This window comes from Cetorhinus maximus, chromosome 36 (assembly GCF_964194155.1).
Source record: "Cetorhinus maximus chromosome 36, sCetMax3.hap1.1, whole genome shotgun sequence".
Classification (NCBI taxonomy): domain Eukaryota; kingdom Metazoa; phylum Chordata; class Chondrichthyes; order Lamniformes; family Cetorhinidae; genus Cetorhinus; species Cetorhinus maximus.
In genome coordinates this window covers 516,549-534,909 of record NC_135914.1, presented here as the reverse complement: position 1 = coordinate 534,909, position 18,361 = coordinate 516,549, and the positions used below count along the sequence as shown (strand labels likewise).

The 18,361-nt window shown below is 41.6% G+C and overlaps 1 protein-coding gene across 1 annotated transcript; it reads left to right on the top strand.

The window, feature by feature from the left end:
- Window positions 1–1,088: 1,088 nt before the first annotated feature.
- On the top strand, window positions 1,089–9,768 carry LOC144672283 (scavenger receptor cysteine-rich type 1 protein M130-like). Its single transcript, XM_078534129.1, has 6 exons — window positions 1,089–1,431; window positions 2,418–2,735; window positions 2,965–3,282; window positions 5,963–6,070; window positions 9,007–9,117; window positions 9,614–9,768. Exons 1-6 carry the CDS (start codon window positions 1,089–1,091, stop codon window positions 9,766–9,768), a joined length of 1,353 nt encoding a protein of 450 aa, XP_078390255.1.
- The last annotated feature ends 8,593 nt before the right edge of the window (window positions 9,769–18,361 follow it).

Here is an 18,361-nt window from a genome sequence, read left to right as displayed (position 1 = left end):
GGCCTGTATGGTTGAATGATGTCCAGTGTGGAGGAAACGAATTGCATCTCCGCAACTGCAGCTCATTTGCACTGAATCCGTCTCTCAATGAGAGTATCGGCGTCGGGGTTCTGTGTTCAGGTGAATAAATAGTTCACTTTTATAGCAACATAAACATAAATATCTGATAAGGAGGTAATTATTAATATATGTCACTTGTTCCTCGAGCTCCTTTAAGCTAACTGCTTATCACTGGAGGGTTTACGCGGATAGAGTGGGTGCAGACAGAACTGATCAACAAGGTGGACATGCATTTTTGCTGCGCATTTATTAACGAAGGAATTCTCAATTTTCCGTAGGACAGGAAATTCTGTCTGAACGGTTGGAGAGTCCTTTGCAGTTGTTCACATGGGGGCAGGCGGAGTTCTGAGTGGAAGGCGCGGTGTTGTCGGCAGGGGCGATACAGCTTGGTGCGAATGGGTGTGTTAATTTAACAATGTTTTCATAGAATTGCAGTTCATTAACGGCTCAGGGCGACAGGCCGCTCCGAGGGTTTATGGATTATTCCATCCTTGAAATACCGAGGCAATTATAGGCCAGTCAGCTGCAGAAGGCGAAGCTACTATGAAATGTCTGTCAGGGACGTCAACTTGGTTTCTTTTTCCACTGATGCTACCACACCTCCGGAGGAATTACATCGTCTTTTTTTTTTCCATATTATTAAAGCAAAATAGCGAGATATTTAGAAATCAAGTGAAGAAAGGGTTCGAGGTGCATGCAGGGAAAAATATAAAGCTTTATACAATTGATGTTCATAAATAGTTGGGGTGGAACGATTAATTTGAAAAGTTCAATTCTTGAAACAGCGCACATTGTATTCAGCAACCAATATGTGAACTGCAAGCCAAAATGTGGAAGGACTAAGGTGTCGGAATACCTGAAATGTTTGTGCAATATACATTATTTATTGGAAGTATTTCGAATTACATGTTTTCAACCATAGAAACAGTTACCTGTCACAATCAAGTTAAATGTTTTTTTATTACTTTTACTGGATAATATGCAATAGTTTCAATTGAGTTATGAGATAAATATGCAATCGAAGAATCATGATATATATTGTATTTTTTGGATCAGAGCACATGCAGTTAAGGCTGTCAGATGGCGGAAGTCAATGTGCAGGACGAGTGGAGGTTTATTACAAAGGGACCTGGGGCTCAGTTTGTGATGATACCTGGGATCTGACAGACGCTGACGTAGTTTGCAAACAGCTGCATTGTGGAAAGGCAGTGCACGCAACACTTCCTTCTTCTTTAGGATCAGGCTCAGGTCCAGTTTGGCTGGAAGGCTTGAACTGTTCAGGAGAGGAATCTAACCTCTGGCAATGTCCCTCTGCATATTGGGGTTCCCACGACTGTTCTCATAAAGAAGATGTGAAGATCATGTGCTCAGGTAAGGGTGGCATAAATGAACTCATTTCCTTTATAAGAGAATCTTCAAACAGGTGGCATTTTACAGAATGGCGCAGAAACTGCACCTGAACTGTCCATTCCGCTCAACACTTCTGATGGCTGCTTATTCTGCACGTAATTCTTTCATCATTTAATCTGACCCGATCTGTGTTCCACTCTGTTATTTTTCCCTCGTGTGTTTATCAAACGTCACATTCAAGGCGTCACGACAATTCGCCCCACCAAACGTACATGTTCCAAGTTCCACATTCTCCTTACGTCAACGCAATAGAGATTGCAAAAATACTCCTGAACTCCCAAATAGTTTGGCTCTTGTGTTTCTTTGTGCCAAAAAACACGACTATAGTCTAACCAGTGCTGAAATTATTCCGTCATTGATACGCATATCCTGCCGTCTCTGAACGTCTTCTTCCAGTTAGTCGAGTAAGTCCTGGTATGAACTTCATGCCCTTGTACTTTTTGAACATTTACTTCAATTCCAAATACCAAATAGTATATGCTAATCTTTAGCAGAAGTGACTCCCAGCATCAATCCACTTGCACACCATTCACCCAACTTCTGCTATTCAATGTACATCCTTTTTTGTTGCTTGTTGACTTTTTTCTACCGTGTCGTTAATTTCATATTTCCTGATCTCAGCCTTAGTTCGGCTGCGTAATAACACATCGGAAGTGATTTTTTTCAAAATCCCCGTGGATTACATAGACATTATTATCTCTGCATAATCTTTTTGAAACTTCTTTAAGTAATGCAATGAATTGGGAGATGTACAAATCGCTCTTTTGGAAACTCTGTTGATTATCCTTGATTGTATAATTCAATTGTAATTGTTCCTCTGTTACATTTGTGAAATAATTATCCCTATTCAGTGCAAACATCTGGCACAACTTGGGTTGAGGGGGGCACATTTGTCATAATTCCATTTATCACAGGAACCATCTGGAGAATTCTTATTTCGTTTGTAGAATACAAGGAGCTGCGGCTGGTTAATGGAACGCATCACTGTGAGGGGAGAATAGAAGTGTTCTACAATGGGACCTGGGGAACAGTGTGCTCTGACGCGCTTGATCCCCATGATGCTGAGGTGATATGCAAACAGTTGCAGTGCGGCCCCCTGGATCATATTAAGTATAGCGCTTTGTCTTTCGGAGAAGGATCCGGACCTATCTGGCTCGATGAGATGGAATGTAATTCACAAGAGTCGACCATTTGGCAGTGTCAGACAGACCCGTGGGGACAACACAACTGTTATCACAGGAAGGATGCAGGAGTTGTCTGTTCAGGTAATGCAACAACTCCCCCAAATATCCGTGCGTTATTTCAATCATTGATGTCCAAATGAGTCAGCACTTTTACATTCTCAACAGGGGGAAATATAAAGGAGGGCCAGCCCGACAGTGAAAAGTTTTGTGGTCGAGAATCAGGTGATTGCTCCGTTTTATTATATCAGTTATCTGAGTTGTATATCTGTATTTTTCTGCAGCAAAATTAGTGATTGATTCTCTTTGACAGATTCTGGTGTAGTTTTGCGCCTGGTTGGAGGTAACAACAACTGCTCCGGAAGAGTGGAGATATTATGCACTAATACCTGGGGCACGGTGTGTGATGACTCCTGGGATATGGCCGATGCCAATGTTGTCTGCAGACAGCTGGGTTGTGGCTCTGCTCTATTGGCCACAGGATGGGCCGCTTTTGGCCAGGGTGAAGGTGATATCTGGTTTGATGAGGTGAGATGTACTGGAAGCGAATCCTTTCTATCCGATTGTCCTTCCTCAGCTTCTGTTCACCCTGATTGTGACCACAAGGAGGACGCCAATGTGATTTGTTCCGGTAAGGGTATTGCTGAACGGTCGGGATTGGCTTCGGGATAATTGTGGTTGTTCAATGTTCGCTGAATATGACTCATGAATTCGTAAATTATGAAAAACTGATGGCATTCTAAATTAAATCTCTATCGTTTTTTTTTGTATAATATCCCATAGGTCCCGCAATGTCGGCGACTGCTTCTCCTTCCACAGCCAAATTTTGGACTTATTAATAAGTAATATTCTTGTCAAGTTTAATGTCACGAATGGTCTGACATTATTGACATTTTCTTGTTTATTTAAACATTTCTCAAGTTAATCTTAGAGTTTCAGAATGATGGACCATTTACAAATACAAAACATTCTGTGTCCCATTTTAATCTTTCTTTAACATTTCATTAAGAAAATGAAGGTGAGATTATTTCCTTCCATCTTGTGATCGGTATAACACTCGGGACCCTGTTGATCTGTGAGTTCATCGCACTAATTGTGCTAATGCGGAGACAATCATCAAGGAAAGGTGAGACTCAAATATTACCACTGACTTCACGTTAAATCTCGGATATTTATATTTTTAATGTAAATTCGTGAATGAGATTTGAGCCTCGCTGGCTGCCCTGCATTCATTGTCAATCCAGAATTGCACTTGAATAAGTGGTGATGAACTGCCTTCTTGAACCATTGCAATCCATGTTGTGCAGGTAGACTCACATTGTTTTTAGGGAGGGAGTTTGAGGATTTGAACCAGCGACCGTGCCGGAAGGGCGGCATATATCCAAATCAGTATTGTGAGATGCTTGGAGGGTAACTTCCAGGTCGTGGTTTCCCCATGAGTCTGTTTCCCTTGTCCTTCTCGATGGTCGTTTATGTGGTTTTAGAAGGCCCTGTCTAAGTAGCCTTGCTGACCTCTTCATGTACATCCTGTAAATTGTACACACTGCTGCCACTGAACGTTGGTAGTGGGGGAAGTGATTGTTTGTGCATATAGAGAAAATAAAACGGAAGGCTTAATTCTGGATTGTGGGAAACTTCTTAAGTTTTCTTGTAGCTGCACTCAAGCAGGCAAATGGAGAGTATCCATCAACACTCCTGCTTGCCCCTTGCAGATGGTGTTAAGGATTTGTCGAGTCAGGAGTTGAGTTACCTCAGAAGGGTTCCTTGCTTATGAACAGATTTTGTCACTACATCATTTAAATCGCATCAATTTCAGCTTCTGTTCAATGGAAACCTCCAGGATGTTGTTAGCGGGGGATTCAGTGATGACGATGCCAATGAATGTCAAAGGCTGACTCTTAGATTATAAGTTGTTGGAGAGGGACTTTACCAGCCACTTGTGAGGCGCAAATTTTACTGGCCACTTTGAAAGTCAGTCCAGGATGTTATCAATACGTGGCTGCATGTAGACATGGCCTGCTGAAGTAGCTGAGGAATCGGGACTGGTGATGAACATTGTACAATCATAGCGACCATCCCCACTCCTGACCTTCTTTTGACGAGCAGGTTATTGATCAAGAAGATGAAGATGGTTGGGTCTAGCACGATATGCTGAGGACCTCCTGTAGTAATGTCCCAGGACTGAAAGATTATCGACCTCCAACAACCACAAATCCCTAGTTTTCTGCTCACTCATACTCCATCCAGTGAAGAGTTTTCCCCCTGAATCCTATTGACTACAGTTTTTTTTCCGTGCGTTTTAATTCCACATGCCCTGGCGAGGACTCACTTTACTGCCCTTTTCCATAGAATGTCACTTGTCATGTTGGAAACTAATTTTAACCTATTTTAGCCACTATTGTCGTTCAAAGCACTTGGTGAAACAGTGAAATGTGACAAGTAAATGGAAGTTTAACTTGACTGTCCACGTTAACAGTGATAATTGATGCACCGCTACTCTGGCTCAATGTCAATCTAATTGTTGTAGCAATAGATTAGAAGGTTTTTTTAAAGCATTTTGGACTTAGTGCCCAGTCATTATCCATCCGTGAATCGACCTCTATCCAATCAGTGTCCGTCCAGTCCTCCCATCTCCGTGCCTGGATGCCCAATCTCGAGCTGCCTAGACAGAATCGATCCACAATTTTGATGCATTAGCCTTTTTTGGGTTTTTAGGCACCACTTTACGAATATTGTTTACCCTGCCAAACTAAATACTCTGATCTGAACAACCATCACACTCCTGTTCGATGTACACGGCAAATTAATTTTAATGCTGATGTGATACATAAAGGAAACGTGAGCTCCTCACTCTTTCCAAACTGATGCTGTCAGCAGATTTGAGTCATTTTTTTCCAAGTTTCTCTTCAGCTGAACTCACCGTGTACCTCACGATCGAGTGATCAGTAGGAATTGATTTCTCCCGAAAACGCCTCCTTTCATCATTTCCAAGGTTAATTAAGTTGGGCCCTATCAGGTGGAGTTGAAGATATGTCCATGCGGTTACACACACACGCACACACACACAGACATGGTCGCACGCACATACCGTCTATCTCGCTATGCCTCTCACTCTCTCGCAAACACACAAACATATGGATACGCGGTCTCTCATAAAAATACCTACATAACAAGAAATCCTTCATAGCCAGCTCACTGACTTTCTGCATTTACTTTCAGCACCTGCTTTGTGTTATTATTTGCAAACATTTTATTATTAAACAAAGGTAAAACGCAACAAAGTATTAATCCATCCACCTTGTCTCCATCAGGTTATGTCACTGGCGGTATGCGTTCACCAATTGATTTGAACCAAGCAATTTATGAAGAAATTGAAGATATTCCGCCTGTCAAGAATCCCGCTCCGACCCGTGACTCAGGTTTGTAACTTCCATTGCAATACCAATCCGCACTGCAGAATTTCAATTCTGTTTACCCCCTTTATAAGTCAGTGAAATGAATGGGCGTGACTGGCAATCATCTTACTTTCCTCATGTGTAAGTGTCCTATCTCCGTGTGCATCTGTTATGTGAGAAGAGTAATGAGCTTCACAAAATTACCATAATTCTGTCTTGCTCAAAAGGTGTTTTGCCTGCAGCGAGCAGATCGCTGTTTGCCACTTCCCAAGGGAATGCTCACTGCCTCCTTTGTATACCTGAGTGACTAAATACACAAAGAGAGTATTATTGAATTGAACATGCAATCCGCTCACTCCAACTATGATAGTCTACAGGTCCTCTGATCTCAGGGGAAGAGAATGACATTTGGAAATAATTTCTTCAAAATTATGTATATCCATAATTGAAAAAAAAGCTCATTCAAACTATGTTCAAATGAATCCAACTGAATATATTTCAATAGCTAAAAAGAATATGCTAAACACTAGGGCAAACCATTGGGAACAACAGCACACTAGGAAAAAAAAATAACGATAACGTATGGAAGAATAAAAATGGTGGTAAGTGGCGGAGTGGCAAAGCTGGATAAGGGAGAAAATGAAGAAAGATGACAAATGTAATTCCTGTGAAAGTAATGACTAATCAATGAAATCAGACAGGATCGTCTAGCAATTTAGGACAATATTTACCGGCACAAAGGATTGGTAGGTCAGAATGGCATGACCGTATTCCAAAAAGGAACCAAAAGAATAAGAACAGCATTCTTGTAATATCAGAAATATTAATCAATAACATTATTTTAATATTTGCCAGGGGTAAGAGGACATGAAGTTGGAAAATTAGGTTAGCACTGACACAATTACATTTAAAATGAATTAGAGTGAAACTTTTTAAAAAAACTTTCCAAAAAAGCTCTGGTCAGAACAGTTTGCATTCATTCATTAAAGAAAAATATTAGAAGAAAGTAGAGGCGCAATTGCACTGCTAAACAAGATCATTTCAAGCGGTGGTACTTCCACGATCCTGCCAAGATAACTAACATTAAATGTGCAGTTAAATATGAAGAAGGAAAATGTCCAGGCGCAAAAGATCCTCTTTCTGAACGTTGGTTGGAGAAAAACTAATTAAATTGTTACTATGGAGGAAAAGAATACAAATACGAATGAATAATGTAAAGCGCAGTCAGCAAATATTTCATTATGGGATCTCATACATTAGGAACCTCAACAAAATGTTCAAAAATGTAACAGCATAGAAAAGGTTAGCCGTGAGGACGTACATTCTGCGGATATGATAAATAGTTTTTGGGAAATGTCCACTTTATATACTGATGGATAAGACAAGTGATTACATATCAGCTATTGCCCAGTGGTTACCAATCTTTCTTCTGAGTGAATATTTTCCGGCATCCATTTACACTCCAGTACTTGTACAGAAATATTATGGCTGCCACTCTGGTGCAGAAATGAGGGGCTCATGCCCTCTAATCAGGGTTCTCTTTCAGAGTCGTTGTTTAAGTGGTGAACAAAATGTCTTCTCCTGGAGACTTGAGAGTTGCCCTTGCTATACTGACAAATATTTATCACTTGTGGCAATGCAGAACGTAAGGATATCTGCTAATTAGCACATAGCTGGGATTGCCCGTGAAAGATTGTTGTTTACAAATTGCCTGCCGCGTTTCCCATATTTCAATAGTGACGATACATCACAAGTATCCATTAGCTGCAAACAGCTTAGGACATCTGGTGATCATAAAAAGAACTGTTTTCTCTTATTCATTAAATTTACATAGAGGCAAGTGACACCTATGAGGATGGGTAGCCTGCCTACAAGACAGAAAACAGAGTGTGGGATACAGGATAATTATGTAGAGGGAAGAAAGTGGGATTGGGTTTTCAACACCCATTCCTGCTGGGATCACTGTTGTTCAAAATTTATCTGAGTGTTTTAGACTTTGGCTAAAAACGATATTTTTTTTCCTCAATTTAACTATTGACCAAATTGTGGTGGGCTGGATGAAAGCATTTTAAAAACAGCCATTAATGAATTGGCGGCAATGGACATACAGTTGGCAAATTAATCTGGACGTAAGTAATTATGAGGAATTTCAATCTGGACATAAACTAAGAATTAATTTTCGATCTGTAACAATGAATCGGAATTAAATATTAATGTCGTGGGATGCAGGAGTTCAGGGAAACAAATAAAAAAAGAAAATCGATGCATAATGATAAGTCTGTCAAAAACCAAACCAAACACTATATTTAAGTTATGGATAGATGGACTGAAATAACAAGATTAGTCTGGTGAATGTCAATCGAATATTACATAGAGGGAATCTGGATTATAATTTAGGGTCCTGGTCGGCATATATTGAAATGATATGTAGGAGTATTTGATGAGGCTCAAAACACTTTACAAAGACGGAAACTGTGTTGGGAGCGAAAAATATCCAAAAAAGCTGAAAAGAAGGAGCATAAAATGTTTGTTGGCCTCTTTTTCTTTTCATTGCCCATGAGCTCCTTTCTCTTCCGTCAAATAGGACGTATTTAACTTCTCCAAAAATAAAAGAGAAGGGGAGTTTTGGGGAGGGGAAGGGACTGTAGATCAGGAAACTACACCCACTGACCTACTGAAGGTAATATTGCCTTCGTGAGGTCTTCCGAGACATTTACTTTCCATCCCTGGATGCCTTGATAAGCTAATAACGGCCCATCCCCTTGAAACACTACAATCCATTTGGCGAATTTTCTGGAAAAAATGCGATAAGGTAACAAAAACCCGGACATTGCTAAATGGACCATTAATTATTTTGATCTCTACTCCATTGGGCTAAATGCTTCTGCAACGCGATGACGCTATAATGACATCATTTATTGCTCCAAGAAGCAGCGTACTTTTTGCCCTCTCTTTAACAGTGTCTGCTTCCATTGACTCACTCAATGATATCGAATATTACACCAGCCACATTTTGGATGACAAAGGCCCTGGATCGGAAAATGTTGACGAGAGCTCCTCCAGTAGTCTAGGTGGGTAAACTTTTAGTTGTGACCATCTGGTTTTCGTCCTTCACATTCAATAATATCTACAATCGAATAAGAAGTATGAAAAAAATACGAACACACCATTAAGTTGCACGACAGATGATATCAGGTATTAAGGAGTGACTTTTGATAAAAAAAAACGCTTCTAAAATACTTTCAGGCAGATACAATATCATGTGGTTGCACTCAGTAATATATATGGTTGAAAAAGTTTCATTTAAAGTACATATCATGTTATTAGTTTCATCACAATGCCCAATACTCTGTGAAATGTGAAATGAGCATGCAGGCTGGAGAGATCATTGGTCAGTGTGACACGTGACATAAAAACAAAAAATAAAAATACTGTGACGTGAAATGTTCCAAAAATTCTCCACGCTTTAAGCTCCCTCCCCTGTATGCGCAATAGAACCACTGTCCTCTCATCTCATTTTTTTGGTTGATTGACAATTCTCAATGTTGTTCTAAGTATTAATTGTAGGAATTAATCTCACAGAAAATCGTTTGTTCCTCCCAGCTCTCCGCGATTACGACGATGCTGATACTGTTGGCAATGATTCTAAGGGCGAACACTTGCTGCTGGACCATATTCATGATGATTTCTTCGCACGGGAAAGTGCCGGCGGAGATATGTGAACTCTGGGTGAGATAGGGATTTATTTATCTGCTGAGCCTGTCGCTCTGCATTGCTGGTGACTTTCCTCCTCTCTGCTTATATCGGTTCTAAAATGGATGATAGTACACTGCGCAATTTGCAGAGTCTGTCACGCGCTGCTTGAATGGTTGAGCAGACAGCTTTTTCAAAGGGTTGTGTGTTCCATCCATCATCTCGACTTAATTTATGCACTTTTGTGTTTGGTGGACTCTCGCCAACCACGGTCTCAAATAAGTCGAGGTGTTAGCTGAGTCTCTCCAGGGATGAGTTGGAGACATCCCTGAATTGTTTTGCCATCTCCTTCTGGGAGAACTCCACCTTCCCAGCCTCCACCACTGATTTTGGAATCGATGATTACTTATGATTCTTCCTTCACTCACTTCCCCACATGTGCGGAAAGAACAGGATCTGTTTTAAAGCTCACTCATATTGTTGACAGAACAAAGCTTTGTTAGGTGTATGCACCTGTTGAGATCATACGATCTATTTTGTTCATTTATTGGATATGGGCGTCGCAGGATTGGCCAGAAATTATTGCCCGGCGACAATTGTCTTTGAGAAGGAGGTGGTGAGCTGCGTTCTTGTAGTGTTGTAGTCCCTCTAGTGTAGGTACCCGCGCAATGCCTTTGGGCAGAGATTTCCATTGTTTGGAGCCAGCAACACCAAAGGAATGGCGATAAATTTCCAAGTCAAAATGGCATGTGCGTTGGAGGATAATTCCAAATGTTGGTGATCCCATGTACGCAATACCCTTGTCCTGCTAAATGACTCTGGTCCTGTACTCATAAGGTGCTGACACAGGAGCGTTGGTGAGCTTCTGCAGTGTCTCCTACAGATGGTGCATGTTGATTATACTATTCTTCGATATGGAGGTAGTGGATGATTGTGGAATTGGTGTCAATCAAGCAGAGCTCCTTGTTCTGTAGGTTTTCAAGCTTCTTGAGTATTGTTGATCGTGCACTCGTCCAGTCAATTGGAGAGTATTCTATCAGACTCCTGACTTGTGCCCTGTACGTGACGGAGAGGTTCTGTGGAGTCAGGGGGTGAGTTCCTTCCCTCAGAGTTCAAGCATCTGGCATGCTCTTGTAGCCAAAGTGTTTATCTGGCTATTCCAGTTCAATTGATGGTCAATTGTAATCCCCTAGATTTTGAAAGTGGGGAATTTAGAGATGGACGTGCCATTAAATGTCAAGTCGTGTTGTTTAGATTCTCTCTTGTGGGAGATGGTAATTGACTGGCACCTTGGTGGAGCGAATGTTACTTGTCGCATGTCATCCCAACTGTGGATATTATGTAAGTTTTCCTGCACTCAGTCATGGACTTTTCCAGAACCTGAGGAGTAGTGAATGGTGATGATCAGTATGCAACCATGAGCGAACATCCACACTTCTCAAGTTGTGATGAAAGGAAGGTCATTGATGAAACATCTGAAGATGGCTGGGCCAAGAACACTGCCCCCGAGGACCTCCTGCAGTGATGCCCTGAAACTGAGATAAATGGCCACCAAAAACCACATCCATCTTCATATGTCCTATATATGACTCAAAATAACGACGAGTTTTTTTAATGTTTCCCTTGGATCCCTGAGACTCCAGTTTTGATCGAGCTCCTTGATGCCACACTCGGTTACATAACGTTGTGACCTCAAAGGCAGTCACTGCCACCTCACCTCGGGAGGTCAGTTTTGCTTTCCATGTTTGATCCAAAGCCGAAATGAATAATGAAGCTCAGTGACCTCGGCAAAACCCAAACTGATCCTCAATGAGCAGATGGTTGCTAAGCATGTGTCACGTTTGATTAAATATTCCATCATTTTTTTGAGGACAAAAACTAGTCTGATTGGGTGCGTGTTGTCTTCCGTCAGTAGCAAAATTAATTTTGTTTGCTGTGAATTGTCTCACCTGTTTAGATCCCAAGCAGGAAAAGCTCCAGGGCTCAAAATGAAACATCGGACTTTGGAGGACGTCGTCTGTTGCCTCACTGCCGTACAACACAGCCCAGAAAATACTAAACACCATTTCTCTTTCACTCATAAATAAACAAATTTTAACCTATTCATGCTGCTGTCACACACCCACATACACGCGCACTCGCGCAAACACACACACAAACACAGACACCAGAAATACATCCGCTTTTAACCCATTAGTAACCAATAATATGTCCATCGCAAGTGCATAACACTCATGTTATTTTTTGACCACTCTTGATCGGCCCCTCCCATCCCTAATATGAATGCCCATGTCCTCTGTGAAATATTCACAAGCCCGCAAAATCTGTCGCCATAAAGCAGTGAGGGTGTTGCTCAAAATTTACAACATATATATCAAACTGGTAAAACCAATGCTTTATTAACTGCTCCAAGCTTTCTCCGAACAGTTGGGAATTATGCAACCTTCTCTGCTTTTTACCATCTGATTACACAGTGTTGTTCTGATGTTTTTATTGGTGCTGAATTTATCAAGGATGACGTGCTTTTTTTTCGCTCTAGAAACAAAAACAACAAAAAACCAGTTAATTTGGAATTAGTGCAAACAATAATAAAATTGAATGCATGACATTTATTTAGATGATGGTGGAAAGAATTGCAACGCTCACTCTCAAACAGTATATATTCACCCATCTTTCAGGTCAAATACATCGAAAAATCCAAGATGTGATGCGCTAGGCGTTTGACTCACTGTGTAAAATCTGAAGAACCGCCAATAACTTATCCAAAAATATATCCTTCTCGAAGATGCTTTCCTTTCCGATATAAACACGCTTTGAAAAAAAAATCACACTTTATCTTGTGTCGAGACATCTAAGTTCGTTTTTTTAAACTACAATTTGTCTTAAAAAGTATGAAAAAATTCTAATCAGAAATGACGGAAGCAGCGATTTTTTTGCGCATTTCCTTGTGTATAAGAAAACTGTAACACACTCCGCTGCACCGACCATACAAACCATCAAGGGAATTGGAGAAGTGATGGCTATGCATTACAAGTTTATTTCAGCTTCATTGTGTAAACTTTTGTTTTCAAATGCCTTAAAGGGCAATAAATGTAATAAATGTTTCACATCCATTTGCTGTACTTTCTCTCTAGACTGCTACATACGGGGAACTCAGTGAGCTGCATTCTCAGAGCAGCACACCGCATCACAATGTTACTTTACAGCACGACATATAACTCTGCTATGAGTGTGGAGGAAAGCAGGAAAATATTCAGTATTCAATAAGTCTCCTATACTTTATTTCTACAAGATAACTATTCAGTTATCCATCATCGGAGCTAACAGTTGACTTACTCTGGATAAACATTTCATCATCCAGTATCCCCCGGCAGCTGCTATTATAGTTCGATGAGGTTGCCGATTGAATCTGGCTTAACCACAAGCTGAGGGCCACCATTATAATAAACAAAAAAAAAACACAAAATAGAGGGGGAAAAAATGTACAAATCATGACATAACATAGACTGAGAGGAAAACAGTGCTCATGTTTCCTTTGACAAGGTCAATGGCTTGAGTGATTAAGTAAATCCTCGGCTCTGTGTTCTGTCTCGGTGAACTTGCTGTGCAATGTACCATCAGAGCCATAACATTTCCTTGTCAGTAAGGCCAGTGGAAAAATAATCACCTTTGATGTTTGTTGCCAACCTTCAAGCTGATAGATCATAATCACCAGCAGTTTGGCATTTTGCCCTGTCTTCACCTGTAACGAGACGCCAACAGTTGACATCAAGCCATTCTTTCTCAGACTCTCACAGGACGCCATGTCCTCTGGGGTTATGCGCTCAGAACTTTAATTACCCCTCAGACAACACTCTACTCGAGCTTCTTCCGCACCCTTCCAAATTCACATAACTCTCAGGAAGCTCAAGACCATCCAGAACAAAGCCACCCGCTTGATTGCCACCCCATAATTTCCTTCCCCATTGACAGTGGAAGCAGTGTGTACCATTTGAATGATGCACTGCAAATACAGGCCAAGGTTTTTTTTGGCAAAACCTTCCACATCCACGGGGTCTCAAACATAGAAGCACAAGGGCATCAGCCGCATTGGAAGCGATTCCACCTGCAATTTCCTTTCTACGTCACACACCAAACCGACTTGGAACTACATTGGTGTTCTTTTACTGCTGATGGAAGAAAATCCAGGAACTCCCTCCGAGCAGCACTGAGAATGTGGCTCCACCACAAGGACTGCAGCGGACAGCAATTTCACCCCCCACCCCCCCGACCATCTCCAGGGCAATTGGCAATGAGCATGTAATACTGGACTAGCTAGTAAAGCCAGATCACGCAAATGGCTATATAAAAATGTTGCTGCTGTCCGACCCATCATTCCCACTTCCTCCAGTCACCAATATTTGCACAGTCATTTAAAATATTCTTCCAACATCACGCATAATGTTTAAGCATTTCCATTACCATGGCATTCACCAATTCTGTTTCACAATGGACGTCCAGTTGTCGTACAGCAACCAGCACACTCGAATGACCTTCCTTCGAAATCTTTGAAACATCCCTCCCTCAGTTGAACATATAATCCCACTTCAAATCAATCCTTCACCAGGTCACGAAATCCCTCTACGTCTCATCCATCAGGAGGACATTCAATCGCCCTGCAAATCCATCCTTCACCAGGACATCCAGTTCTTCTAAACATACATCGTTCAGCACTAAACCTGGTCCGTCTGACCATTAATCCTTCAACAGGGCATCCAGTCTCTCTATGCCACCACCCTTCACCACGACATCCATTCCATCTTTACCTCCATCCCTCACCAGGACTAGCCGTGTCTCTGAATACCCTATCCTCACCAGTGTATAATTTCCTCTACATCTCCATGCCCCAGCAAAAAAATAAACCGCTCCACATACCCATCCCTCATCATGGTACACAAACCTTATGCATCTCCATACCTCACCAGGAAATTCACACTCTCTAAAACTCCGTCCAACAATTCAGACATTCTGCTCCTTCACCTTCAACAGGAAACCCAATCACTCCACGCCTCCATCCCTCAGTACGACCAGCAGTGACTCCTTACCTCCATCCCTTACCAGGACATGCGGTTCCTCTGCACCCGCGACGCTCAACATGATGCACTTTGCCTCTACATCTTCATCCGTCAGCCTTGCAACCAGTAAGACTTCAGTGCCATTCCTCACCCGGACATCCAGCTTGTCCACAAAACCTCATTCACCCCGGCTTCCGGTCCCTCTACATTTCTCCTTCCACAGACATCCAGTCCTTATACGCTTTCATTCCTCACCAGGACATCAATTTCCACTCCCTCTCCAGCCCTCACCAGAACAACCAATCCTTCAGCAAGTTCACCCCTCACCAATGCACTAAGTCGCTGCACAACTCTATACCTCAGCTGGAGAGTCATTCCATCTAACACTTTCTCTTCTGTTAAGGACAGGCTGGCAACGGCACCACCTGTCAGCTGGACGTTCATTTCCAGTGCAGCACAATATATGGAGAAGACATTTTGGCAGAATAAACCTCTGTCTGTAATCGGAATGGCTAGCAGTGATATCGGCCTTACCTTTTTTTATTATATTTCACCAAGGTTAGAAGTGGAAAATGACCCGCCCTTATAGTGAATTCTGGGGATGTCTCCCCGATGCCCCCCTTCGCCGCCAAACCAACGGCCCATCTTTTCCTTCCATACACGTCAGGCCAAATAATTGCAATGTAACTGCAGCAACCTTCATCTGTCTAACCTTTACTCTCATTGGAAAAATCGCCTTTGCATCTAAACCATTTCTCCAACGATATCAGAATAATAGTATTGAAATCATTATGTGTCTTAACTATGTCTGTTTTTATTTGGGATTCAGGGAACACTATTTCTGATATTTTGACTGCCACGATATTCTGCCTTGACTTAACTGCTCTTATCTAGGACTGGATCATCTATTTTTTTTTTAATGATTCAATCCCTGTCCTCCCTTTGCATGACTCATCTTTGAGGCCTTCCACTTCCTCCAACGACTTCTTATTTCCATTTCTGGCCATAGGCTGCTTACAATGCGTGCTACAAGGCTGCCGCCATGCACAACATTCCATATCATAATGACTAGCATTCTGGCTTCTGTAATCTCTCAGCCGAATTTTCACATTCTTCCGCCTTCCTCACATCTGTATTTATTGGGCTATGTTCCATAACAGTACATTATAAATTCCTTCCTTTATCCTCTGCCAATAAGTCCGCTTAACTGGGGTTCGCAAGGATCTCGACAATGACTGTCCCATACCCTGCACTTCCGCCTTCGCCCCTCTCCCCTGCATCAGCACCATGCAGGACTCCCATCTATACCCACTTTTCACAAAAGTAAACATCACTTATTTTATTGGCTTTCCAATTTGAACCTAATCCGTGAACAAACGTGCTTTCTTCTTCGCCTGGCCTCGTTCGCTAATCATAAGTCGGCCATTTTAAGTCTGGGGCTCAACTTTATTTCTGTACGAAACTGCAGAGCCCCCCGTCGAAGAATATTATTATTTTTGAATCACATGCCATACATGCAGAAGACTCTTTCCACTATTGTATTTTCATTGTTCAGGGCCACATCTATTCCATCCAGGTGAAGTAGTCATTTTTGTCAGATCTTCTGCTTTGCTATTCTGTATTCATTGAACAAGCGGATATTGCTACAACACACTAATGAGCCTTTTTGCAGCAAAGGTGGATGTTGTGCAGATCTGTGAGTCAGCAACATGTCAAATTATGCCACGAATTTGAAAGCAAAATAGTGCAGCCGCTGGAGGCCTGTAATAAGCACAGAACATGCTGGAGAAGCTCAATATGGCTAGCAGCTTCCGTGGAGAGAGAAAGAGTGTTAGCTTTCCCAGTCCGATATGTTTCCTCTTTGGAATTCAGAGTTCCAAAAAAACTGAGTTAACTCTGTTATTAACTCCACACATGCTGCCAGACCTGCGGGAACTATTCAAACACGTTATGTTGTTGAAATGAAGGAAGCATCTTGTTATCTGTTCTCCCAGCCCTCTACTTGTTCGCTGTTTTACACAGCACATACTACCGTTTGAAGTGAAGTGAGAACTATGAAGGTAACTGCTTCGCAATAGTGCCTGAGACATGCTTCAGAAGAAATTGGACTGTGCCGCTTAGTGTGTCCAATTTCAGGAGTCACTTAATGGTATATAATGCTTATAACATGTATATTTTTGTAAAACTGAAGTATTGAACAGTTTCAATTATCTGTTATCCAAATTATTACAATAATTCTATTGTTTTCGTTCCCTTCCCCACTTCTACCTGTTTGTGTTTGACGTTTTCCAGCTCTGATAAGCCCTGCAGTGACAAGGCTACAAGGAAACAGACGCTGGGACGTTATTATCAAACAGCATTGAACATTCATGTAGAAAAGGCAGATGGAAAATCTGGTGGATAGCACAGTTAATAAATAAGTAATAATACTGTAGTGAGAGATAACCTTGGTTCTGAAGAAAAAGACATGGAATTAATTTTGGTGGAATTAACAAACAACATGCTCCAAAAACGGGTGCATGAAACAGCAACTATAAAGTAAATCATAAAATAAATTTGGAAATTTTAAATGTGTGTAACAAGAGTAATACCATAACCACAAAATCATGCAATAAAAATCACAGCATTGCAGTGCAGATGAAGCCATTCGGCCCATCGAGACTGCAACGTCACGAGATTATCACCAGACCTAACAACCTTATTAATTTTCCCTGCCCTTGGGCCATAGTCTTGAATGTTATGACGTGCCAAGTGCTCATCCAGGCAAGTTTTAATGAATGTGTGGCAACCGTCAGCCACCAACGTCCTAGCCAATGCATTCCAAACCGTCGTCACGCTCGGGATAAGAACGTTTTACCTCACATCACCCCTAAACTTCCTGCTATTCATCTTGAACTTATGCCCCCTTGTTACTTGACATTCAACTCAGGGGAACATCTGCCCCCGAACCACCCTGCCCATGCCCCTTAGTCTTATCTGCTCCAACGTAAACAACACAAGTCCAGCCAACCTCGCTTCATAGATTTAATGTTTCATCCCAGGCAACATCCTAGTGAATCTGCTTTGCACACTCTCCAGTGCAAACACATCCTTCCTATAATTTGGCGACCCGAAATGTACACAGTACTCTAGCTGTGGACTCAACAAGGTTCTATACAAATCCAACATGACCTCCCCTATTTTGTAATCTATGCCTCGATTGATAAAGGCAAGTGTCCCATATGTCTTACTCATAACCTCACTAACATGCACTTCTGCCTTCAGGGTACTATGGACACAGACGCCAAGGACCCTTTGTTCCTCATAACTTCGTAGTGACATGCTGTTCATTGAATATTTCCTGGTCAACTTAATACTTCCAATTTGTATCACCTCACACATTTCAGGGTTAAATTCCATCTGCTACTTATCTTCCCATTTGACAATTCCGTCTATATCTTACTGTACCTCAATACACTCAACATTACTGTTAGCCACTCGGCCAATCTTTGCGTCATACGCAAAATTACTAATCCTGCCACCCACATAGTCAACTATGTTGTTTATATTATTGACAAAAAATAGCGCA

Bases quoted from the DNA above. Each gene is read 5' to 3' on its own strand.
- LOC144672283 (XM_078534129.1), top strand. From the start codon at position 1,089: ATGATATATATTGTATTTTTTGGATCAGAGCACATGCAGTTAAGGCTG. The intron at 2,736-2,964 runs GTAATGCAACAA...TCTCTTTGACAG, and splicing joins TGCAGGAGTTGTCTGTTCAG to ATTCTGGTGTAGTTTTGCGC. The intron at 6,071-9,006 runs GTTTGTAACTTC...TCTCTTTAACAG, and splicing joins CGCTCCGACCCGTGACTCAG to TGTCTGCTTCCATTGACTCA.